Source organism: Xyrauchen texanus, chromosome 3, assembly GCF_025860055.1.
Source record: "Xyrauchen texanus isolate HMW12.3.18 chromosome 3, RBS_HiC_50CHRs, whole genome shotgun sequence".
In the NCBI taxonomy this organism is placed as follows: Eukaryota; Metazoa; Chordata; class Actinopteri; order Cypriniformes; family Catostomidae; genus Xyrauchen; species Xyrauchen texanus.
In genome coordinates this window covers 18682577-18708214 of record NC_068278.1, presented here as the reverse complement: position 1 = coordinate 18708214, position 25638 = coordinate 18682577, and the positions used below count along the sequence as shown (strand labels likewise).

General features: G+C 37.5%; 1 protein-coding gene across 1 annotated transcript in view; it reads left to right on the top strand.

Moving 5' to 3' along the window:
- LOC127625254 (neurogenic locus notch homolog protein 1-like) overlaps positions 1-25638 on the top strand; it is a 64825-nt gene that overhangs the window by 28089 nt on the left and 11098 nt on the right. Inside the window, exons 5-27 of the mRNA XM_052100426.1 lie at positions 167-289; positions 569-802; positions 959-1114; positions 1805-1990; positions 2301-2414; positions 4904-5017; positions 5707-5940; positions 6046-6156; positions 8803-8995; positions 9431-9576; positions 9670-9783; positions 13502-13621; positions 14007-14159; positions 14239-14467; positions 14749-14950; positions 16198-16351; positions 16506-16690; positions 17529-17661; positions 19270-19527; positions 19648-19760; positions 20115-20686; positions 23195-23629; positions 24986-25131. Of these exons, the coding sequence (XP_051956386.1) occupies positions 167-289; positions 569-802; positions 959-1114; positions 1805-1990; positions 2301-2414; positions 4904-5017; positions 5707-5940; positions 6046-6156; positions 8803-8995; positions 9431-9576; positions 9670-9783; positions 13502-13621; positions 14007-14159; positions 14239-14467; positions 14749-14950; positions 16198-16351; positions 16506-16690; positions 17529-17661; positions 19270-19527; positions 19648-19760; positions 20115-20686; positions 23195-23629; positions 24986-25131 (4425 nt within the window). The remainder of the gene's footprint in view (positions 1-166; positions 290-568; positions 803-958; positions 1115-1804; positions 1991-2300; positions 2415-4903; positions 5018-5706; positions 5941-6045; positions 6157-8802; positions 8996-9430; positions 9577-9669; positions 9784-13501; positions 13622-14006; positions 14160-14238; positions 14468-14748; positions 14951-16197; positions 16352-16505; positions 16691-17528; positions 17662-19269; positions 19528-19647; positions 19761-20114; positions 20687-23194; positions 23630-24985; positions 25132-25638) is intronic.

Sequence of the window (25638 nt, the reverse complement as noted above, 5' to 3'; positions counted from 1 at the left end):
TCTTTCCAAAGGAGATAAATTCATTTTGACAGGAAAAGAAGTATATTTAGTCATATTTCAGCACTTTCAAAATCTGCGTTTAATCGTGATTAAAAATCGACTGACAGCACTTCTAAAAACTTTTGAATGCTAGATTGTTTACAAAATTTTTCCTCTTCCTTTCCAGGCTTTAGTGGTCAGAATTGTGAGGAGAACATTGATGACTGCCCAGACCACCGTTGCCTTTATGGAGGGACATGTGTAGATGGAGTCAACACTTACAATTGCCAGTGCAAGCCAGAGTGGACAGGTACTAATTCTTATTCATGTTTAAGCAATAATGTACAACAGGCCGTGAGACATTGGAAATATATTCACTGAAATAGCATGACCATGAGTACGTTACTGCTTTTTTAAAACAATTAATACAAAATATAAATATTAAGGACACAAATTTTCCTCACATACAAAACGTCCCATTCTTCCACTAGACTAGAGGATATAGTCCCTGGCATTTAATTAAAGAATTGTGGGCCAATACAGTAGTGCTTTAAAATGAATGGTTATGTACTGAATGCTAATTCCTCAGGTCAGTTTTGTACTGAAGACGTCAACGAGTGCGATTTGATGCCCAATTCCTGTCAAAACGGTGGCACCTGCTTGAACACAGAGGGTGGATATCACTGTGTGTGTGTAAACGGCTGGACAGGGGATGACTGCAGTGAGAACATCGATGACTGTGCTGATGCTGCCTGCCACGCAGGAGCCACATGTCATGATCGGGTAGCTTCCTTCCTCTGCGAATGCCCACATGGTCACACAGGTGTGCATAGCTTTTTTCAGCTCTGTTTTCATGTTTTTTTTCTTATGGAATTATTTGAGCAAGCTTTGTGCAAATCCACTCAACATAACTTAGAATCTGCTGTGCAAGATTTATTAAGCAGTTGACTTATTTTAGAATTGTTTTAATTTGGATTAGGTCTGCTGTGTCACTTGGCTGATGCTTGTATTAGTAACCCCTGTCAGAAAGGCTCCAACTGTGATACCAATCCAGTCAACGGCAAGGCCATCTGTACCTGTCCACTGGGTTATGTTGGACCAGCATGTGACCAGGATGTTGATGAATGCTCACTGGGTGAGAACCGAGTTCTTTTAAAAAATAAACCGAGTTCTTTTAAAAAATAAAAGTATACTGTTCATTGTCTCTGTAAACATTGTTTGTACCGTTGTGGAAAATAATATTTTTTGGACATGTTACCATTGGAAGACCATGTTTTTTTGTACACTTATCATGACAATATCATGTTTTTGGGCATGTAGTATTGTAGTACCATGGTATTATATGAGGTACTATACCTTGGAATTTTATTACAATAATTAAATGATAAGAAAATTACTTTTTCAATAGGGGCAATATTTTCCTGCTATAATTTATTGTCAGGGGCATTATTACCTACAGTATATGAGGGCAATATAAAAACACCTTTGTTGTCCATTTATGTCAAATACTTCAAATGAATCAATTAATTTAAATACACTCTCTGGCTCTTTTCTATAAAATCAATAACTACCTCATATTAGCTACATATTCAACAACAATACAGATATTTGACAGCTGCTGGTCAAATACATTGTTTAATAATAGATAATAAGCACTACAGGGTATTTTTGGCCTCCATATTTTATGTTTTTGTCACACGCTCCCTAGTTAATTTTTGACCCTATTCAGTATTGTATACCTAAGTATCTGATACCATCCAAAGGTACCTCCACTTTTTGTAGGGGATGTTTGAAAGATTTTTTATTTTCACTGTCTTTGTTCAAGGTGCAAACCCTTGTGAGCATGCTGGAAAGTGTATCAACACAAAAGGCTCCTTCCAGTGTAAATGCCAGCAGGGATATGTGGGAGCTCGATGTGAACTTGACATAAATGAGTGCATGTCCAGTCCATGCCAAAATGATGCTACATGTTTGGACCAAATCGGAGGCTTCCACTGCATCTGTATGCCAGGTAACCACATGACCCTATAAGATTTTTTTAGAGATTAAATCTGAGCGAGAAGATAATTAACAACATTAAAGCAATGGCTGTGTCCAACATAAATGTAACTGAATTGAAAAAATGGTGATGTCATTACCATACATGACCAACCTGAGATCCAAGACCAACCTGGGTCTTAACACTAATGAGACTGATTCCTGATTACATAAAGCTCATATATTCAGTTTATTATACACAAAAAGAAACACTAACAGCATCACTAAACCATGCTGAATTTTCTTGCTAAAACTGGAGCTTATTCCCCTATGCTAATTGGCAGGCTACGAGGGAGTCTTCTGCCAGATCAATACTGATGAGTGCACCAGCATGCCCTGCCTTAACAATGGGAAGTGCATCGACAAGATCAACAACTACCAATGCGAGTGCCCCACAGGTGAGCACACAGGGGTTAATCACCCCCCAGGACAAAACAGAGAGGAGCACACTAATCCTGCCCTGAGGCAGGCTTACTCAGTCCTGGCTAAAACACTCCTTATAGAAGCTTCTAGAAATTTAGAATTTCAGTCAGTTTTTGTTTGAATAAGTTAATGTGTGTATTTCATGATGCATTTCATGGTTTTGCTTATGGCTTTTATAGTGCATTTACAGTATAATGTTAGTTAAATATGCATTGCTTTGTCCCAAAAGGAAATTGTAGCAGTTATTTTTAATGGAAGCAGAATAGTTTTTTTAAGGCGAGGCAAGTTTATTTATATAGCACATTGCATATACAGTGGTAATTCATAGCACTTTACATGGAAGTGATAAAGAAATGAAAAAATAAGAAGAAAAGAAAAAGAAAATGACATAAGAATTTAAAACAAATTATTCAGATTAAATCATATTTACAAATTGTTTTGAAACTCACAAATGCAATGCAAGCACATAAAGTGTGTTAACAAATATGTTTTTACAAACAAATATTTTTCAGTTAAATCACTTAGTCAATTTTCTTTTATTATTATTAAATTATAATATATATATTTTTGTCACAAATATATATTTAAATTAAAGGACATTTTAAGAATTACAAATTTACAAAGCTTTGAATTTTTTTTATTAAAATTAAATGTAATTTAAAAAAAATGTATGTAAAGTTATGCAATTTTATATCAATTGAAATGTACTTTGATTTAGATTTTTTATAAACATTTATAATTTAATTTAAATGTTAAGGTTTTGAAAATTTGTATTACTTGAAACCTTTGTATTACATAAAAAAAGAATGTTGTTTACAGATATCCAGCATTTTTTTTATTTATTTTTTTATAATTATTATTATTTTTAATTGTATTTTTGGTAGAGATTCTCTCTACCTCTAGCTTGATTTAATTTTATTCTATGACCAGTTCCAGGGGCGTAAAAGTAATTTTGTTGAAAATGTAGCATGCACCCCATAAAGAGATCAAAGGGAGGTTTGTGTAAAAGGCTCATCTTGGAGGTAAAAAAAGCACATTTAGGATGCAGAAAAATTCATGCATACATGAAAAGGGGTACAGCTGAGGTACAATATCAGGCGTGATGAGGTTGTGTGAGCAGAGGGGCCTACAGGGACTCTAAATCCTAAGAGTGGTGTTGTAGTTTGGGAGGTAATAAGCTGAAGAAGTGGAGCCTAGGCCCCTTAACTGTTTCAGATGGAAATCAGAGCACACTGAAACCATGGCAACCACAATGGGCACTTTTTTAAATGTGGCAATAGGATGAAATTCCTGTTTTCTTGAAGATGCATACAACAGACCTTAATTAGAAATAGCAGGGGGTCTCTGGGAATGGCATGGGCTGGTTAAAAATTACTTTCTTAGTTTATTGGTGTCTAAGTTAAGCAACACAATTACTATTGCTCATGTTTAGTGGTGGTGTAGTGGGCTAAAGCACATATCTGTTAATCAGAAGGTCGCTGGTTCGAGCCCCACAGCCACCATCATTGTGTCCTTGAGCAAGTCACTTAACTCCAGGTTGCTCCGGGGGGATTGTCCCTGTAATAAGTGCACTGTAAGTTGCTTTCGATAAAAGCGTCTGCCAAATGCATAAATGTAAATGTAAATGTTTAGGGTTAGCACATTTTCAAAACTTCTAACCCTTAGTATTAAACTTCAGTGATACCTCAAATTGTGTGGTTTGTTGACAAGTGGTGTGAAATTTCATTTATAAATGACTGGACATACGATCTTTGCGTGGCATATGATAAAATGGTTTTAAAAAAAAAAAAAAAACACCTTAGCAATCACCTAGCAATGCCAGAGCAACTACCAAGAACACTTTTGCATGTGCAAGCCTCACTCTTTAATCATTAATGTAGTTGTTTATTTATTTTGTTTTAGAACTTTAGTCTTAAACCATGATAGATGCACCATAAGTCCCAGCACTGATGGATTTGTAGTCCTTAATGTGTTCAGACTATATTTGAACAGCAGTTGTCTTTAGAGAGGGATTAAAATAACAGGGAGAAAGTACAAATGTTGGAGGTTCCTGAGCAACGGGGAAGCAAGAGGTCAGGGGTTGCATGGGGCTCTGTTAGTGAGACAGACTTAGAGAGGAGGAGAGGCAAGGCTGGGTGGGAGAATGCACATTGTGATGGAAAACTTCTATGGGACAAAGGAGGCAACTGGCATGGCTTGCCGTTCCATTAAATAGACAGTTCCTCTTTGTCTGGTGCCCTTGGCCAGGAGACCTTGGAAGGTTTTCTACCCCCCCATCTACCAGTTGTTCCCTTCTTACTATGATGGTTTGTTGAAAAGCAGCTTGAAAAGCTGAGAGAGGAAAATTGAAAGTTTGTAGTAGAGTTCTCATGAATGCTAGACGAGTGTGGAGGAATGAAGCCAGTGCAAACTAAAGAAATCATTCTAATGTCTCTCTCCCCGCACCTTCTATTTCTCCCCTCAGGATTCTCTGGTAGCCAGTGCCAGTTCGACATCGACGAGTGTGCTAGCACACCCTGTAAAAATGGGGCCAAGTGTATCGATGGGCCCAACATGTACACCTGCCAGTGCACTGAAGGTATGAAGATGCCAGCTTGTTGTTTTGTTTCTCCAATACAGGAAAGATTGCCTAACATTGCATTATCATAAGGACTGACTTAGAAAACTATAAATTTAGTACAACTGTTAAATTTTTGTAGAACGATTGCATGTCCCCTTGAATTAAAATATCACCCAGTATCTCATATAAAACAAACATATTCACCTTCATGAAAAATCTGGGAATTTTACATTTTTGATTTCCAGGACTAAAAACATTATGGATATTAAAGCTAAAGTGTGTAATGTTTGAACAGGTTTCCCTGAACATTCCCCTCACCTTATATTGGTCAATCAAATAGATAGTCCTGCCCCAAACTCACGCCATTGGTTGAGCCAATGTTGCTGCGTCGTGCTGGTTGGGATACACAAACAAACAGAGGAATGTTTTTATAGCACCACAGAGACACAGTGTTTACTCTTTTTGGGGAAGGCAACATATTAAGGTGCAGGGGTGATTCTAGAGGACAGAAGCTTGCCCCCCCCCACACTAACAGTGATATTTCTGTGAGAATATATATTTGTCCAGTTATGCTAATTTCGAAAATATATATTAGTCTTTGTGAGGGCAATCACTATCAAATTATTTAAAAAAAATTCATTGGAGAAAGTTATGAGAACTCAGGTTTATAATTGATTAAAAAATACATTTGTTTTTTTTCCTTTTAGGTTACACTGGACAGCACTGTGAAACAGATATAGATGAGTGTCTGTCAAACCCATGTCACTATGGCACCTGTAATGACGGCCTTGCGTCTTTCACCTGTAACTGCCGTGCAGGTTACACAGGCCGTCTGTGTGAGACCAACATTAATGAGTGTCAGAGTCAGCCTTGCCAACATGGAGGCACCTGCCAGGATCGTGAGAATGCCTACTTATGCGTCTGTCCCAAAGGAACAGCAGGTGCCACTTGAACTATATTAGGCTGAAATTTGCCAATTATTAAGATATCAATCAAAGTCGAAAGTTTTTCTGGACATTTACATTGCTTACATTTTGTGTTCATAGGTGTTAACTGTGAGGTCAATCTAGATGACTGTAAGAGCAATCCATGCGATTATGGAAGGTGCATTGACAAGATCAATGGTTATGAGTGTGCCTGTGAACCAGGATACACTGGTGAGTGTTGTTAGAGAGTGTTTTCACACAAAGAACCAAACTCAGACCCAGAATCAGATTTGTATCCAGAAAATATAGGCAATCAAAGAAAGCTCCCTCTGCCTTTTTGCCTTTTATTTTGTTGACATCATGTTGGAGAGAGGGCGTGCGGTTAAAGAAAATGGGGTGGGTCTAATTTTAAAGTCTATTGAAAGTTAGAATAACAATGTCAAAACTAGAGCTGTTGGAAAAAATTGTTTCAGTGATGCATAGCGATTCATACTCAAACGATTCTGAATCGATTCTCAAAAGAATGAGTTCAGTTTATATCACGGCAGAGCAGTGGTGCGCGCCAAAGACAGATGTGGAAACAAAGACACGAGTTAAGTGCATACACTAAAGTCAAGTGTACAAACGCGACTGTTCGCAGACCAGCTGTATCAAACACATGACCATTTGTGCCCGAATGAAACTATGATCCCGAAATTCTTTCACAAACCCACGGGAGAGTTTATTCGTGATAATAAGCCAACAAACAACATGAAAGACGAGCTTGCACCAATAATTGCACTGATTTGCACACAACGGGGGAAAACACAGAATAAAATAATGAAGAGGCAGTGGTTTCGGGAGATGTTGGTGACGTTTTCATTTAATATTTTTTTTCTTACTTTCTCTGCTCTGCCTTTCTACTCTTGCACGCTCTCCATTTTGTTGGCTTTTGTCATTGCCGGTCACTCGTTTGTCAGGACAGTGCGCACACCTGATGATAAAGGTTTTATCTTCTACTCGCAGAGCAAACAGATAGAACAGTGCATACGGGTGCATAGTGTGGCTTGATACATTTCCGAAGCAACAACTGCGCTATTAAACCGCTTTACTATCACCTGTGCAGGTGAGGAGAAGCTGACAGCTGCACTCTCATTGAAGCAGATATATCTCTCATCCTGGAACAGCAACTTCCATTTGTGCTTCAAAATGAAAATGAATAGCATGGTATAGATTTTTAAATAATAATGAAATACTATTAAATGATTTACAATGCTTAAACAAAAATAAAAATTATAATATAATCAGTTGAAGTAATAGTTCAGTGTGTTTTGATGGTGAACCAATTTCCATCTTTTCTTAGAAATTTTTTATAAGGATTTAAGCTGTTAAATAAAAAGCTGAAAGGGAAAAAAATTGATTAGTCAAAACTGTGCTCAGATTTACCAATATGACAAAGTCTGCAATAAAAAAATCCGAGATTGGATATAAACACAAACATTTCTCATCAAATTTTTTATATTATCTTGGCTATGCACATTAAATCTTCATCATTTTTTAAGCGCTATACTCTAACTCTATGTTAACATTTTTGTCTCATCAGTGTCAATTGTCCTATCGCCCTTTAGGAATTTTAGAAGAAAAAGTTGATACTTAATTCAAGCATAATATATAAAAGGAATAGTTCCCTAAAAAAAATTATTTACCGGTACTCACTTTCATGCTATCCCAGATCTGTATAACTTTCTTTCTACTGCTGAACACAGACTAAGTTATTTAGAAAAATATTTCAGCTCTGTAGGTCCATACAATGCAAGTGAATGGTGGCCAGAAATATGAAGCTCCAAAAATCACATAAAGGCAAAATAAAAGTAATCCATAAGACTCTTGTGATTAAATCCATATCTTCAGAAGTGATGCAATCACTTTGGGTGAGAAATTTAGAAAATGTGAAAGTAGAGATTGATAGTAAAAAGGACTTAGACTTGGATATTGATCAGTTTGTCACCCACACTTATCATATCACTTCTGAAGATATGTATTTAACCACTTTTATGCTGCCTTTATGTGATTTCTGGAGCTTCTAGTCACCATTCACTTGTATAGTATGGAACGTCAGAGCTGAAATATTCTTCAAATTAGTTTGTGTTCAGCAGAAGAAAGAAAGTCACACATCTGGGATGGTATGAGGGTGAGTAAATGATGAGAGAATTTTCATTTTTGGGTGACCTATCCCTTTATCACTTGAAAGAGGAACCTCTGTTTGTGGGTTCAGCAGCTCTGTCTTGAGTTGTAGGTGGTATGTTTAGCCCAGGTCTTATTATTGTAAAAGAGAGGTGGAGTCAACAAAGAGTTCAACAGGTGAGACAGGGTGGGGAGAGACAGCTGGCCAGCGAGCACACTCTTTGCCCAAGCTGCGGTGTTGTCTTACAGTCTCGCCCAATCCCTCGCCTGCCGAACAGACACACAAGCCAACTCCGCTCCCCCATTCAGCCAAAAGATCTCCAGGACATCTGGGAGTTTGAAAGAAGAAAAGATTTGCAAAAGATTTGTGAAAGTTGATCTTTTAAAAGAGGGAAGTTGGCCGGTGCTTTAAAGACAAGTGACAAAGGAAACCCCTGCCTTTATGCTAGGCATTGCGTTTGGTGAATTGTGGTGCTGCCTGAAGTGGAGCCTAAAAGCTGGGTCTTAAGCCTAGGATTTCAAGAGAAACAGGGAATGGCCAAATGAATGGTGCCAATTCAGGACTTATGGCTTGCACAGTTTGATTTTTGAAGAATTAGTTACTGTATTTGAAAAATTATAACACTCAGCAAAAACATCAATGACAAAAAGTTGCTCAAGGTTTTGAAAATACAACACACTATAACCGTTGTTATAATCCTTTGCTTTTTGTAGGGAAAATGTGTAAAATCAACATTGATGAATGTGCCATCAACCCCTGTCACAATGGTGGAACCTGCATTGATGGAGTCAATGGCTTTAAATGTTTGTGCCGAGAGGGCTACCATGACACTACCTGCCAATCACAACTCAATGAATGCCTTAGCAACCCCTGTATCCATGGACACTGTGAAGACAAAGTCAATGGGTCTGTACTATTTTCAAAACATATGCAGATTGCATATTTAATTTCCCTATTATGTAATTCTTACAAAACAAACATGCAGTCAGCTACAATTTGTACAAATCATAGGTTTTTTTTATGTAATCTACAAAAATGTGTGACTGATACAAGCTGAAGGTGGTCAAGCTAGTTTTTGAAAAATGGCAGATTGGTTTTTGCTGGTCCATGATGGTGTACATGTACGAATCTGGGTCCACTTTCTTGACGTCCAGATAATCAACCATCTAGACCAGCCTGCACCAGCTATTGACCATAAAGGACCAGCTTGGACCTGCTAGTAACCATGTACCATAAAACTGGCTACAACTTTAAGCTAATTTTAAGTGGATTTTCAAGCCAGTAAAGAAGCTAACAGGTCCAAGTCTATGAGTAAAAAAGTAAATATCTTGTTTCTTACAGATATAACTGTATTTGTGATTCGGGCTGGAGTGGGGTCAATTGTGACATCAACAATAATGAGTGTGAGTCCAACCCCTGTATGAATGGAGGCACCTGTAAGGACATGACAAGTGGTTACGTCTGCACATGCCGTGCTGGCTTCAGTGGTTAGTATGATTCACTCTGCTAATGGACAACTATGTGGTCTCCCCACTGACCCTGACTCAAACTCATGGTGTCTTTCTAACCTTTGATTGTAGGGCCTAACTGCCAAACTAATATCAATGAATGTGCCTCCAACCCATGCTTGAACCTAGGAACCTGCATTGATGATGTGGCCGGATACAAATGCAACTGTTTGCTACCTTACACTGGTATGAGTTCAGTTTATTCATGTCATTTTGGGATTGTTCTTTGTGGATTGTGATATGTGGATTGTTCTTTGTGGATTGTGTTAAGTATCCAGTAAAAAAAGAACCACTTAATTGAGTCAAATCTAAAGAAGAGTTGAGTCATCACAATATTTGCTCTTTTTCTTGAAAGAGACAGTATATATATATATATATATATATATATATATATATATATATATATATGTGTATGTCTGATAAAAGTTTATTTTGTCAAGTTTTAGGAGTGCAATAGCACAGTGTTCCCCAACCTTTTTTACTTTAAAGAGATAGTTCACCCAAAAATTTAAATTCTCTCATCATTTACTCGCCCTCATGCCATCCCAGATGTGTATGACTTTCTTTCTAATGCAGATCAAAAACAAAGATTTTTTGCAGAATATCTCAGCTCTGTAGGTACATACAATTCAAGTGAATGGTGACCAGAATTTTGAAGGTCCAAAAAGTAAATAAAGGCAGCATAAAATTAACCCATAAGACTCCAGTGGTTAAATCCGTGTCTTCAGAAGCGATATGTGGGTGAGAAACAGATCAATATTTAAGTAATTTTTACTATAAATGTTCCTACCTGCCCAGTAGGTGGTGATATGCAGAGAGAATGTGAATTGCCAAAAACAAATAAAGAACGTGGAAGTGAAAGGGTACATTTATAGTAAAAATGTGCATTTGAAGCATCAAAGACCTTGCCACCATTCACTTGCATTGTGAGGACCTACATAGCTGAAATATTCTTCTAAAAATCTTTGTTCTGCAGAAGAAAGAATGTAATTACATTTGGGATGGCATGAGGTTAAGGGTCATTTTTGGGTGAACTATCCCCTTTAAGTACCCCACAGAATCATCAGTAAGGCTCAAGTACCCCTTTATTGACACAAAACCAAAGACTGGTACCAAAGACTAAATATTGTTTAATGGCATTATTAATATATATTACAATTCATCAATCAGTACTGAGTTGATATATTGACATACCTATTAGGGCTGGGTATTGATGAAGATTTCCTGATTCGATTCTAAATCACAAGCTCTTGATTTGATTTAATTCTGATTTCATTTGGACATATTTCTGTTATAATGTCCATTTTGTATACATATGAAAGAAATTCTCTCTCAGCTAATGCTGTTAATTATATAGTGAACCTTCTAACTTCGTTCATTATGAAATATTTATTTTACAAATTATATTTTATCATTAGATTTTCATCATTTTGGTTACATTTTTGCATTTTAAAAAAGTACAAAAAAAAAAAAGAATTATAATTCCATAAATAAATATGGTCTTCTTTTGAACTAAAATCAAATGTAACATTTTTGTTGTTTTTGATCAACAACTGACTGACAAAAAACAGAAAGGGTATTGTCAAATATATTTTGTGGATTTTTTCTTTGGACACACATTACAGAATGAGTCAAACCAAACTTTGACTCTCAACATGCAGTAAAAGGATCTCGGTGCTGAACTTTGGATAGAATAAAAGATCGATCTTGGGATTTTAAGAATCAATATCGGGATTGTTCAGTTGGAGATTGCGATTAGTCAGAAAATCTATATTTTTACCCATCCACTGTCCCTATCATTTTTTATTTTAGCCATGCATTTTGCTTTATAGGTTCAAAATAGCTGCAAAATCCAATTATTTTCGTGTAACCCCTGGAACCTGTTTGGGGTAGATGTATCCCTGGTTGGGAATCACTGCACTAGTAAATAGTTGATCTAACAGATGAAAACTAAAAAGCACAAGATTCCAATATTGATTTCAAGGTGTCTTTAAATAGCTAACTACTTTTTGTTATTAGCTTGTGGTTAAGTTAACTACAGTTGTTTAGTAGTTTTATTGTAGTTCATCCAGTTTGAAATTTGAGTAGCTTTTAGCTTAGGAAGCACAGTGAAGTGCACCCCTTCCCTCCCTCCCTCAACCTTGCCCCTGTTTGTTGACAGTGGCCCCACAATGAGCCTTGCAAGCATCTCTGGTGACAATATGGAAGATGTTTTTTGCAGTAGTCAACACATTCTTTCCTCTCACTGTGTTATGACAGAACAGATAATGATGTTCTACCTCTGGACTCCAAATCATATTTATTCCCAGTAACTTGCTTTTTTGGAAAAATCCACATAGTGTTATATCAAAAATAACAAAATTCTAGTCCTATCCAGGGTGGGAACAGTAGCCTGTCACATTTCCTGTTTGCCGTACTTCCTCTCTCACAGAAACGCAAATGGCCAGACAATGGCAGGAAAACACGCTGGCTTCCTGCAGGGCCCAGTCATCATGGAAACTGATAGGACAAATGTGCTTTGCTTGCTAGTACTGACAGTCTAATCTCCAACAGAGTATCTTGAGAGAACCTGTGCTTATACAGAGTGTTGTCTTCTAAATTTTGGGCTGTTGAGATTGCAAGAATGTCTAAAAATGTTTCCTAAGAACTTCTTAAATTAAATATATATATAAAAAAGCCTTGAATCTCTTGATGATAGAAAGTTACGGAGTTCACTGCAATCAATCATTTTCTTAATCAGTATTTTTGTCTTGTTTTCCAGTACAAAAAACATCCTTAAAACAAAATAATTTTACTTAATAAGCAAAATTTCACAAGATAATAATAAAATGAGAAAACTAGAATATATCTTGAATTGTTTATTTGGTAATGTGTTTTTTCTTGTTTAAATGCATAAATCTGAGCCAAAGTTGTGAGGTTCATGATGAAAACAAGACAAAACAATTTGCCAGTGGGGTAAGAAAACTACATTTAATAAAATATATATATTTTGAAAACATGCCTTAAAGGTGCTGTAAGCGATTTTTTTAAAAGTCTCTGTGACAGCTCTAGACTGTAAACGGCAAACAAAAATGTGTCCGCGGACTGTGACGCTTTCTGCCTGTCAATCAGTTTGCACGATCTCGTAGTATTGTAGTTGCAGTGAATTATTGAGGCATAATGCATTTTTATGCCATGTTGTTCATAACAGTTGTCAGTTGAGGGCGCTATTTTACTACTGTTGTTTTTAACAACCATTTCTGCTCTCAATAAAGCTAATTATGGAATATTTGATGTTCAGGGTTTTGGATCGACAACATTTGTGGCATAATATTGATTACCACAAAAAAAAAATGTTGGCTTTAAAAAAAAGCACAAATCTGTGTTCCAGTGAGGCACTTACAATGTGACAGGGGCGAATTTATAAACTGTAAAATACCCAACATTTCAAAAGTATAGCCACAAGACATAAACAAAATGCAATATCCAATTTTACAACTTCGTTGCCTTGACGATGTAATGTCAACAAACCCTAAAACCCTAAAATGACTGTGAAAATGATGATAATGAACTTTACAGTTCAAATAATAAATGAGTTTTAACAGAGTAATTAATGTAGTTGCTTTTTAAAATTATAAGCTTCACATTTCTGGCTTTAAACACTCAAAAAATTGGCCCCATTCATTTCCATTGTACCAGTGCCTCACTGTAACCTTGAGTTTTGTTTATTTCTTTTTAAGAAAAGGAGGAACCAATGCTGTCGATTAAGCTTAACTTGTATTGAACGAGTTTTTTCTATGTATTTGAAGTAATACTGATTAAGTAAATGATTGTGGTGATTAAAAAACCCTCTTAAATAAAAATAAATATTGGATCTGAATTGAAATTTCTGTATAATTTTATGTTTTGACATTTTATTCACCAGGTGAGAACTGTGAGACACTGTTGGCTCCATGCAGCACTAAACCCTGTAATAATGGAGGTGTATGCAAGGAGTCAGAAGACTACGAGAGCTTCTCTTGTGTGTGTCCTGAGGGATGGCAAGGTAATGAATCATACACTTCACACACACCAACAGGGAATTCTGTCATCTGTGCTTATAAGACCAACATTGATGCTCACCGGCTTATGTTGTTTTTTGGATGCTGGTCCTCCAGCTTGGGACGCTGGTGTCTGCACTAGGGTTTTAAAGTATCTTAACCAGCTTTATCAGAAAGACCATACTTGTAAACCAGCTTCACCTGCTAGGTTTTTCTGGTTAAAATCATGGCTATGCTGGTCCACCTGCTAAACCAGCGCCAAACCAACACTAACCAGCAAAAATGGGAATCGCATGCTGGTTAAGTTGTTTTTTTTTAGCATCAACATTATGATTCATTGATAAATCATATTTATACTTTGTGCTTTGCTGTAAATGTCTCCCACTGTAGGCCAAACATGTGAGGTCGACATCAACGAATGTGTCAAAAACACTTGTCAAAATGAAGCAACCTGTCAGAACTCTGTTGGCAGCTACAAATGCAGCTGTAAGTCAGGCTACACGGGCCGCAACTGCCAGACAAACACGGATGACTGCAAGCCCAGTGAGTGTCCACTTTCTGTCTTATCTTTTCATCTCATTTATCTTGCCCTGATGTCTAAGCCTTTGTCTTTTTCCTTCAGACCCCTGCAGTAATGGCGGCTTCTGCAAAGACGGTGTGAACACGTTCACCTGCACCTGTCTACCAGGTTTCCGGGGCACCAGATGTGAGGAGGACATTAATGAATGTGACAGTAACCCGTGTAAAAACGGTGCAAACTGCACTGACTGTGTAAACAGTTACACCTGCACCTGTCCACCTGGCTTCAGTGGGATACACTGTGAGGACAACACTCCAGACTGTGCGGAGAGGTAAAAAATATGTGCCTAAAATTTTGCACAGTACTATACATATAAATTAATATAATGTCTCCATAAAACATGGTCATCATAAAACAACAGATCTTAAGCTAAGTTTTCTCATTGAAAATAAGTAGATGATAGCATTGCCTTTTAGCCTCCTCTGGTGAACATATGACAATGCAACTAGATTAGAATTTGCTGTAAACACAGAGTTTAACAACATGGATTGCTTGAGCTAGTAAATCTGTCACTTTGTAACTGATAATCAAGAACTCTATTCTTGATTTCAGTTCTTGTTTTAATGGAGGCACTTGCGTGGATGGCATCAACAGCTTCACTTGTCTGTGCCCAGCGGGGTTCACTGGCAACTACTGCCAGCATGACATCAATGAGTGTGATTCTAGACCCTGCATGAATGGAGGCACCTGTCAGGACAGCTATGGCACATACAAGTGCAACTGCCCTCAGGGCTACCATGGCCTCAACTGCCAGGTAACACAACAAAGATACGGACAGTATGCTATATGGGCAATCATTTACAGTAAAATTGGGCATTCATAAAGCATTAATGATACAGTTCATTCATTGTATTTTCACAGTCTTATATTGTAGCCTGTGGATAATGAAATCAGTAGCTTCCACTTTATGTTAGGTGTCTTTAACTACTATGTACTAACATTAAAATGCATACAATGCAGTGTACTTATTGTGTAACTCCATGTTGTTCTGCAAAGATTCTCACAAGATTCACATTTGCTGCTACTGAGGTTGAGGAAAGGGTAGGGTTAGGGGTAGGGTTAGCATTTAGATTAGGGATAGGTTTAAGATTAGGGGCAAGGTTAACAATGTAACTACAGATGTAATAAATTCCAGGTGCTTTAATTAAAAGTACAATGCAACAACACATATGTGCATAATAAGTACATTGTATCAAATGCTTAATTACATAGAGGTTAAAGACACCTAATATAAAGTGGGTCCCAGCTGCATATTGCATGTATATTAAATATTATGAATGTTTAAAATGACAGATTTATGGTATATATTCACAATGCACATTGAACAATTTATAATTATAGAAAACAACTGATCCTGCTATATTACAATTAGTGGAGTGGTGGTGGCTTAGTGGGATAAAGCGCTGAGCTGGTAATCAGAAGGTCACTGGTTCGATCCCCACAGCCACCACCATTGTGTCCTTGAGCAAGGCACTTAACTCCGGGGGGATTGTCCCTGTAATAAGTGCACTGTAAGTCGCTTTGGATAAAAGTATCTGCTAAATGCATAAATGTAAACGTTAATGGTCAACTGTTATAAGTTTAGTGTTGATGCCAATAATTAGGGATATCCAATGACCATCAAAATAATTAATAACACAACAATTTAATAACCTTTTATCTTTCACAACATTAACTTAAAATTCCCCTTAAAAATATTTGGGGAATATAGAAATGCGCATTATACACTTTTAAAGCTGCTGGTTGATTTATATTAAATTCCACTTATTAAGTGGCCGATGCAGGTAATCTTAAAATGGCTAAATATTCACTGGTTAATTCATATATTAATCTCTTGTTAACAGCAATACTTTCAGATGTTCCCAAAAGGAAACCATTTTTAAAGCAATTTTAGATAATTAAGATTTTAGATTTTAAGAAATTCATTTTTGAAATGTGGGACTGCATGTATTTCATGTGTTAAAATGTGACAGCACTGTATAAATTCTTGTTGATTCCCAGGAGCTGGTGAACTGGTGTAAACCCGCTCCCTGTAAGAATGGAGGGATCTGCAGACAGAGCGGCACCAGGTATAGCTGCCAGTGTCAGACAGGCTGGACGGGTCACTACTGTGATGTCCCTAGTGTTTCTTGTGAGGTGGCGGCCAAACAGCAAGGTAGGTTTAGTCTCTGTACATGTGCCTCAAAGCTGTTAGCAGTCTGCCATACAATTCTGTTGGTTTGCACAATCTGTTCAAAATTATTGAAAGTTTTTTGTGCCCACCCCCACCACACACACACACACACACACACACACACACACACTTTTAGGTGTAGATGTGGTTCGGCTGTGTCGCAACTCTGGCCAGTGTTTGGATGCAGGAAACACACACTATTGCCACTGTCAGGCCGGATACACAGGCAGCTATTGTGAGGAGCAGGTGGATGAATGCATTCCCAACCCCTGCCAGAATGGAGCAACCTGCACCGACTACCTGGGTGGCTATTCCTGTGAAGTAAGTCAAAATTTATTTAGAACATCTATTAGTTAGACTGAGGGGTGAGGCTGTTAAATACACTTATATAATATATTCAAATATTAAATATTTTATCACTTTAACAAATCCCATATTATAAATACTATTTACCCCAAGACTGAGCACTTTTAATAAAATGAATGGGAGAAATTGGGACACCCAATATGGCAGATGACGTCTTACATGTAAAAAAACCAAAACAAAACAATCATCTTTTAGAATCAGATATCACCTGTCAGTCAACTCAAGATCGAGGATGCACATTAGCTAAACCAGCCTGAAAAATTATGTTTTTAGCATGATCAGAGCTAAAGAAGCACAATTATGACACCATAGTTGTCAGATTTTACTGCTGATTTGAAATATGTTCTTTTATCATAATCTTGACCAACCGTTTTTGAGATTTCGTTCTTTCCCTATTCAAGTAGATTGGATGTGTACTTTTATGCAGCTTGTATACATAGAAAATAGCTGCCCGGGAGCATTTCTAAGATTGTGGCCTGGTGGACTGATTTAACTTGGTTGCATTCTGAGTTGCGTTCTGACACATTAAGGAATGCAACACATAAAATCAAACTTGCATAGCTAGAAGCGTTTATATGTTTTGGGCCTTAGAAGACAATTGAAAGAGAGAGAAAGTTCTAGTAGAATACATGTTTGTAATAGAAATAGTCTTTGAACCTTATGATGTAAAACGCCCTTCTTTGTAAAATAATTGCTTGTTTTGCAAAGAGAGCAGAAACTGCCAAGTAAACAGAAACAGGCTTGTTTCATGTTTGGCATTAATTTGCCTCACTCTTTTTCTAATTTTTTGAAGTGCGTGCCAGGTTATCATGGAGTGAACTGCTCCAATGAGATCAATGAGTGCCTCTCTCAGCCCTGCCAGAATGGGGGCACATGCATCGACCTGATCAATACCTACAAATGCTCCTGTCCCCGGGGAACACAAGGTCAGCTTTCACTTCCTCCTCTGTTTTGCTTTCTTTGCCCAACCCAATCTTCATTAATTAGGACTTAACTGTTATCAGCAGGCTTAGATGTTTTTCTTTCTATAATTGATTTAGTCATGCATGTAAAAAGCACATGCTTAATTACATCTCATAGATGGTATATACAATAGAAACATAATCTGCAATAGTGTTATATTACCCAGCCCAATTTTAGCTAACTGCCCTTTCTCGAAGTCAACAGTTCTATTCCAAATCCTAGACAGCAATTTAATCTCCTGAGACCTGAAACAAATAGCACCTAATAAACATGCAAAAATAATAATAATAATAATTCTAGAGCAAATAGTTGTCATAAACATTGATGGCAACATACAGTATGTCGCAGCAGAACTAAATTGTGAAATTTTAAATAATACCAAGCTATAGAAAGACAGATTTTTATTTTTTTCATCAAATTGTTTATTATTTTTACAGGAGTGTTGGTTATTCATGTTTTTGAGACGTTATAGACATTACATCAGAATTAGCATGATTAATTCAGATTCAAATTAATGACCAGCGTCATCCAATCAGTGCCAACCATGTTAAAATAAAATTATACATTCTAAATTCGGAATTTATGTACTGATTACCATTGTCCCATGTCTGCCAAACATGTTGAGTGGTCCAAACATCATCTGCAGCCTGAAACTGAACTTTTGGTTGGATTTTAGGAGTGAATGCACTTAGCGGCAGAGAGAGCTATAGGGTACTCCCTTGCTCCCTATTTAGTGAATGACTCTGCCTCCAGTGTGCTGTCTGTCTGCACTGGTCTCAGAACCATTCAAAATTCACCTTATTTTAATTCTAACTCCCTGAAAGCAACATTTTTCAGCTTTTCAATGAAACAATTGATTCTAATTGTGGAGCACTGTAAATATAGGATAAGGAAAAAATGCGCTAAAGTACACATTAGTGAATATTGTGTTTAGCAGGGTGGCGTTTCACGATAAATCGCTCAAATAAAAAAAAATGGCATATCGGATGAAACTAGAGACTCTTTTGAACCAAACAGGTTTCAGTGTAAAAACGTAATTAGGTTTCTTACCAGATGAATTTTTGTTGGAGTTTCTCAAAAAGACAAACTCCGCTGTGGTCGGCGCCATGTTGTTTGGTTTTTTAGTCTCCTAAACTGAGATCAGTCAGTTTAAATGAATTTAAATTATGCATTGCGTAAAGCAATGCCAACACATCCACGCAAGTAACCTCATGCGGGGTTGTACAAGGTTTTTTTAATTGAAGCAAGATAATTTTTTTTATAAAATGTGATTATAGGTATATTTAATTTACTCCTACAAACATACTGATACTGAAAAATTATTAAAACAAGCTAATTGCTATCTCTGTTGGAATCAATTTTCAGTCAAGTCTCCTGTGCTGAGTGCTATTTATGTGGCTGTGCATTCAAAATAAGTTACTTTTGAGGTTGCATTTCAGTTAGGATGCTGCCTTTGAATATAGCTGACTATGTGGGTGGTACACAGCAAGGCAGCTCACTAGGTTTTAGAAAAAAGCCTACTATATCTACATCTCTGCAATAGTAGAAGTTTACTCTCTCCCCTCTCTCAGGCGTGCATTGCGAAATCAACATTGATGACTGCACACCCTTTACTGACCCAATCAACCAGGAGCCCAAGTGCTTTAACCAGGGCCGCTGTGTGGATCGTGTGGGTGGGTATCACTGCATCTGCCTGGCAGGATACGTGGGGGAACGTTGTGAGGGTGACATTAACGAATGCTTATCCAATCCTTGTGACCCCCGTGGCACACATAGCTGCATTCAGCTCACCAACAACTACCGCTGCGACTGTCGTACCGGATACACAGGTACAATACAGTACCATAATGTGTTGATTTAGAGCACTGTAACAGCTATGCAGTTCATTGTGTGAGCTTGTGTGCTTCAAGGTTTGAAACTAATATGAGCTTGTTTTTGTGTCCTGACAGGTCAGCGTTGTGACAAAGTATTTGATGGGTGTAAAGGGAAGCCCTGTCATAATGGAGGCACCTGTGCTGTAGCTAGCAACACACCTCATGGCTTCATCTGCAAATGTCCATCGGTGAGTACAATACTCTGGGTTGACATGACGAACTGATTAATAATTAGTAAAATATCTTAGTGCATATTATACCTATAAAGACAAATTAAATATTAAATATGGAAAAATCAGAGCTGTCGCCTAGCAGTTAGCACACACATAATGAGCCGTGTTGCTCATCAGGCATCAGTTGAATCTGGCTTGCAACATGTCTCTTCCACCACATAATTTGCTGTCCTTTCTTTACTGTGCCTATACATTAATGTGGCAAAATGCATTTCTATTTATATATTCTGAATGCAGCATTACAGCCTGCATATTACATGTCAGTTTACCATAATAATGCATTTTGCAACTAATCTGTATCTGTTTTAGGGTTTTACAGGCTCAAACTGTGAGTATGATGCTCATGCCTGTGGGAGCCTCTACTGCAAAAATGGTGGTACTTGTGTTTCTGGACACAAAAGCCCCAAATGCCTGTGTACCCCTGCCTTTACTGGCCCTGAGTGCCAGTTTGACATAGAGGGCTGTTGCACCCCCAATCCTTGCTATAATGGAGGCACATGCGAGTACATCTCAGAGGCCCCGTACTACCATTGCGTCTGTCCTGTTGGCTTTAATGGCCTCTTCTGTCACATCCTGGACTTCAGCTTCCCAGGTGGCTCCGGACGAGACATCACACCTGCTCCAGAAGTGACGGCGAGCTGCGAGATTGCAGAGTGTGTCAGCAAGAAAGACAATAAGATCTGTGACAGCGTGTGTAATAATTACGCATGCGACTGGGATGGAGGGGACTGCTCTCTGAACTTCATTGATCCATGGCAGAACTGCTCAGCCGCGCTGCAGTGCTGGCGTTATTTTAATAACGGGAAGTGTGATGAGCAATGTCACAATGCTGGATGCCTCTATGACGGGTTTGACTGTCAGAGACTGGAGGGCCAGTGCAAGTGAGTGTGCTTTATAATTGAGAAATTGGCTTTAATCTATTGAAATACCGATATATCGGCCAGGGCAATTAAACCGGACGATATTTGGCCATTTTGAGTTATTCGACTGATAACTGTGCAGTCTTGCCAAATAAACAGAAGCCATAGATGACGGATAATGCAAATATTTAAATATTTGTAGTGAATTTTGAGTAAATATAGTGTAAATATAGAGCATATATGTTTACATCTTTATTATTGAATGCAATGCTCTCTGGCCTCACTTTACACAAACGTGTAATGGCAAGTGTTCCTGGTCAAAGCGGGTTCATTCACATAATATTAATGACACACAGTGACACAGAGGAGGAAACGCATGCTTTCTCTATTTCTTGGAGTGATACAATTATGAAAGAAAATCTCTAAAGGTTTTGCTTCTTGAGAAATAAGAGCTCATGGGTTTAATTAAAGTGCATTAAAATAGCATGTGAAATAGGGCCGCAACTAATGATTATTTTGATAATTGATTAATCTAACGATTATTTGAATATTCTGCAATTACTGTAATGATTAATCATTAGCACTTAACCAATTGTTCAGCTTGTGCCCCAACTTTAAAGGTTGTATTAAATGTGCTTGCTAACAATCAAGAGGACAAAATCATCTTTTAAAAATACCTCTAAATGACATTCACTGAATTGTAGGGGAAAATACTTTTTATTAAGTTTAATTCAGTATTGAAATTCACTGCAAAAAATTCTATTGTTATCAAGAGTTTTTGTCTTTTCCATTTAAAATTGTTTTACAATCCTTAAAACAAGATACATTTACTTGAGAAGCAACATATAAGATATTTAAAACATGATTTTTCATTCATATGTTTTTAAAGCCTTAGAAGGAAATCATAAATCCTTTTTTAGTACTTGATTTATATTGTATATTTATATTTGTATATAAGTGAAATATATAAAAATTACTTCTTCAGAAAGATGTATGAAGCACACATGCACCTGAGGAAACATTGCAATTAATGACAATGAATCGACAACCAAATTTCATAATCGTGACAACCCTAGCTTTTACTAAATTAAATTAGCCTACTTCACATATATCTGCATTATATCGATTATATTCAGATCGGCATCAGCCAAAAAGAGATTCCTTTTATAAATTTCCCTGCATGAGTAATTTTATTTTATTCAAACATGCTGCATTCCATTGCTTAGATCTTTGCTAAGCAGCATAGCATAGGTTAGCCAATCATGTGAAAGCTCCTCTTGAATATAGTTCTCATGGTGTTCTGAACATGTGGGTTGCAGGATAATCTGGAAACAGATGGGTCTCCAAATGCAACATTGTAGACAGTTGAAAAAGAGAATGAAGCAAAAAGAAGTGTATGAAAAAGAAATCAATCAATTACATTTATTTCTATAGCACATTTAAAAACAACACATGTTGACCAAAGGGCTTTACATAAAGGAAAAAAAATGTAATCATGCACATTCAGAGAACATGTATATTCAACCAACACAAATAAATGTAGTTGTACACATTAGACACAGTCAAAAGGAAGAGAGAATGAGTCTTCAAATGAGATTTAAAAACCTCAACTATGGTACAGAATCTGGTATGGGGAGGCAAATTATTCCAAAGGCAAGGAGCCACAACAGAGAAGGCACAATCTCTTTCGATTTTAGGAATGACTTAGGAATGATTAAAATAATGATCTGTGATGACCTTAGAGGTCTAGAAGTAGTATATTGCTGAATGAGTTCCGCAATGTAAGGAGGGGGACAAGCCATTGAGACCCTTAAAAACAAATAATAAAATCTTATACTGCATTCTGAAGAAGTTATGAAGTTATTATTAGCTATTACAATATATTATTTTTGAAAATGTTCTATTCAGAATGCAATAGTTTAATCAATACTATCCAGGTCATCCAGGTTAGTTGGATAGTTCACCCAAAAAGACAAATGGTGTCAGCATTATTTGTCTGTTCTTTTGCATACACTGAAAGTGAATGGTGATTTTTACTATCAAGTTCCAAAAAGACATAAAACATCATAAAAGTGGTACTGGTCCATAAGATATATACCAAGTTTGAAGCCATACTTCGTGTGAAGAATATATTGTATATGAAGATATTATTTTCATTGTATGGAAAAGAGCAGCTCAAACATACAGTCTGCAAAATATCTCCTTGTGTTTCACATAAGTGAAAAAAGTGTACTGTTTAAAAACAATATAAAGATAAATAAATGAAGCCTGAATTGTACAGTTCTGGTGATCTATTCCTTTATTGTGTTTCATGCTGGTTTTGGAACATGATTGTTGGTTTATTCATGGTCCAAGCTTATCTACCAGGTCAAATCCAGATCCACAAGCTGATAGTCCAGCTAATCAACCATCTAGACAAGCTTGGACCAGTCAAAAACCATGTAAAACCAGCTACCATCAGAAACTGATTTTAGCTGGATTTTCGAACATTGAAGTAATTTCTAATCATCCTGCTCTCCTCTCTCATAGTCCACTCTACGATCAGTATTGTAAGGACCACTATGCTGATGGCCACTGTGACCAGGGCTGCAATAATGCAGAGTGTGAATGGGACGGTCTGGACTGTGCTGACAACATACCTGAGAAGTTAGCTGCTGGACACCTGGTTGTGGTGGTCCATATTATGCCAGATCAGCTCCGAAACAACTCCTTTGGATTTCTGCGGGAGCTCAGCCGAGTGCTCCACACAAACATTGTTTTCCGGCATGACAGCAAGGGAGAAGCAATGATCTTCCCATATTACGGCAATGAGCAGGAGCTGAGGAAGCACAACATCAAGCGATCTCTGGATGGCTGGAACGATGTTTCTACCAATGTCTTAAGCTCAGAAAAAAGTAGCATTTACAATATAGTGGTGGAAGGACGGAGAAGTCGCAGAGAGCTGGATGAGTTGCAGATCGTAGGGTTAGTATGTGTATATAGTGTAGTATATTTAAAAATATTATAAGCTAGTTTTAGAACAGGGGTCTTCAACCTTTTTTATCCCCTGTTACATAATGAGTGTTTAATTTTAAAGGGATAGTTCACCCAAAACATTTTCTCATCCACACCTATTATATTGCATCTACAGTAAAGACATGGATTTAACGACTGGAGTTGTATGGATTACTTTTATGCCGCCTTTATATGTTTTTTAGAGCTTGAAATGTCTGGTCACATTCGTCTGGACCTACAGAGCTGAGATATTCTTCTAAAAATTGTAGTTTGTGTTCATACACATCTGGGATGGCAAAAAATAAAAAGAGTAAATGATGAGAGAATTTTCAATTTTGGTGAATATTCCTTTAATGAAATATATTTACATGCTTTGCTATCATGCGTTCATTGCAAAGCCATCAAAATAATCATTATTGATGTACATACACATATATTATGTTATAAACTTGAACACTTTGGTCAGTCTGCGTTTTGGTCTGACTGGACTGTGGCATTATCCGCCCATGTCTTTATTTGAGCATGCGGTCTCTGTCTGTTGAGTCTCATGTCTGGAGTATGGTGTCTGGGTCCTGACTTCCTGTCTAGTTCGGTTCCGGTCTGTGATGGGACCCGGACATTCACACTCCTTGTCTGTCTGTTATTATCTATGTCAGTCTTTGCATCTGTCTCTCGCGTCCACGGAAGCGCATTGCGGTTGCTTTGCCCGGGTCGCGAGTTGTCTTCATGTTTGTGCTGAGGTTTTGTCACTTCAGTAAAGTGTCAGGTGTGTGGCCGAACTCTCACACAAGTGTCTTATTTGTGGATTGGCATGAGTGTATATCGCCTCATTGTCTTGGCAATGTGCGCTCATGCCAATTGGATGTTTTACCTTCTTGTGAGAACTCCCGGCTTTGTTATTGTTTCAATTTCGCGGCATGCTTCTCTGTCTTACGTCCCCCCTAGATTACCCTGTTTCCCCTACAGGGTAATTTTTGTTGGTTTCTTCAAGTGGGAGTTTGGTTTATTGGAAATCAATTATTTTATTTTTCATCTCTGCTAACAAACGTAACACATTTTAATTTGGGAAGGACATTGAAAGCTAAACTTTAGCTTCTTCTTGTTTGAAGCTGACTTTTTTTTTTTTTTTACAATTTTTATTTTATTTTTTAGATTAAACAATAATTTAATAATAATTAACCTAAGACCCCCTACAGTATCGCTGTGCCATGGGTACCTTAAGGGTCACCGACCCCATGTTAAAGACCCCTGTTTTAGAGGAAGGAAATCAGTCTTATTTAAAAATGATTCTGCATTTCAACATTGATTCATTTGATTATTCAACAGCTCTGTTGTGTACCTGGAGATAGACAACCGTCAGTGCTACCAGCAGAACTCTGAGTGCTTCCAGAGTGCAAACGATGTGGCGGCTTTCCTCGGAGCCTTGGCTTCTAGTGGCAATCTGAATATGCCTTACATTGAGGCCGTCACAAGTGAGTAATCAATGTGCATGCACACCCCTTGTTTGGCACGAGCATTGTCGTGTGCCTGACGTCTTTCTCATAATGCCCTTAATCAAGACTAGGCCTCCCATCTCACTCAACATTCACCACCAACAGCCCCCAGCCTTTAACCCCACACTGCCTCCTACAACGGATTACAGGGATCACTTTGAAGTTTGTATGCTTCTTCTATATAACAATGAAGAAAATGTGCATTAGATGGACTAAACAATCAATGCTGTAGTCTGGACCCAAATCCACTGGCTCCAGGCACCAAAATAGTTTATTGATGTAAATCATATCAACACATTTGTCCCAACAAGATACTTGCAAATACATCATACATGCATATAGGCTATACCTATTTGGCATGAATCTGAAATGATGGGGGCTTGTGCAACCTTAACCTTGTTGAATGTATCAGGACTTAATGCATCCCCAAGGGTTTAGGTGAGCAGAGTTTATCATTTCAAAATCGTTAGTGGAGAGAGTGTGAAA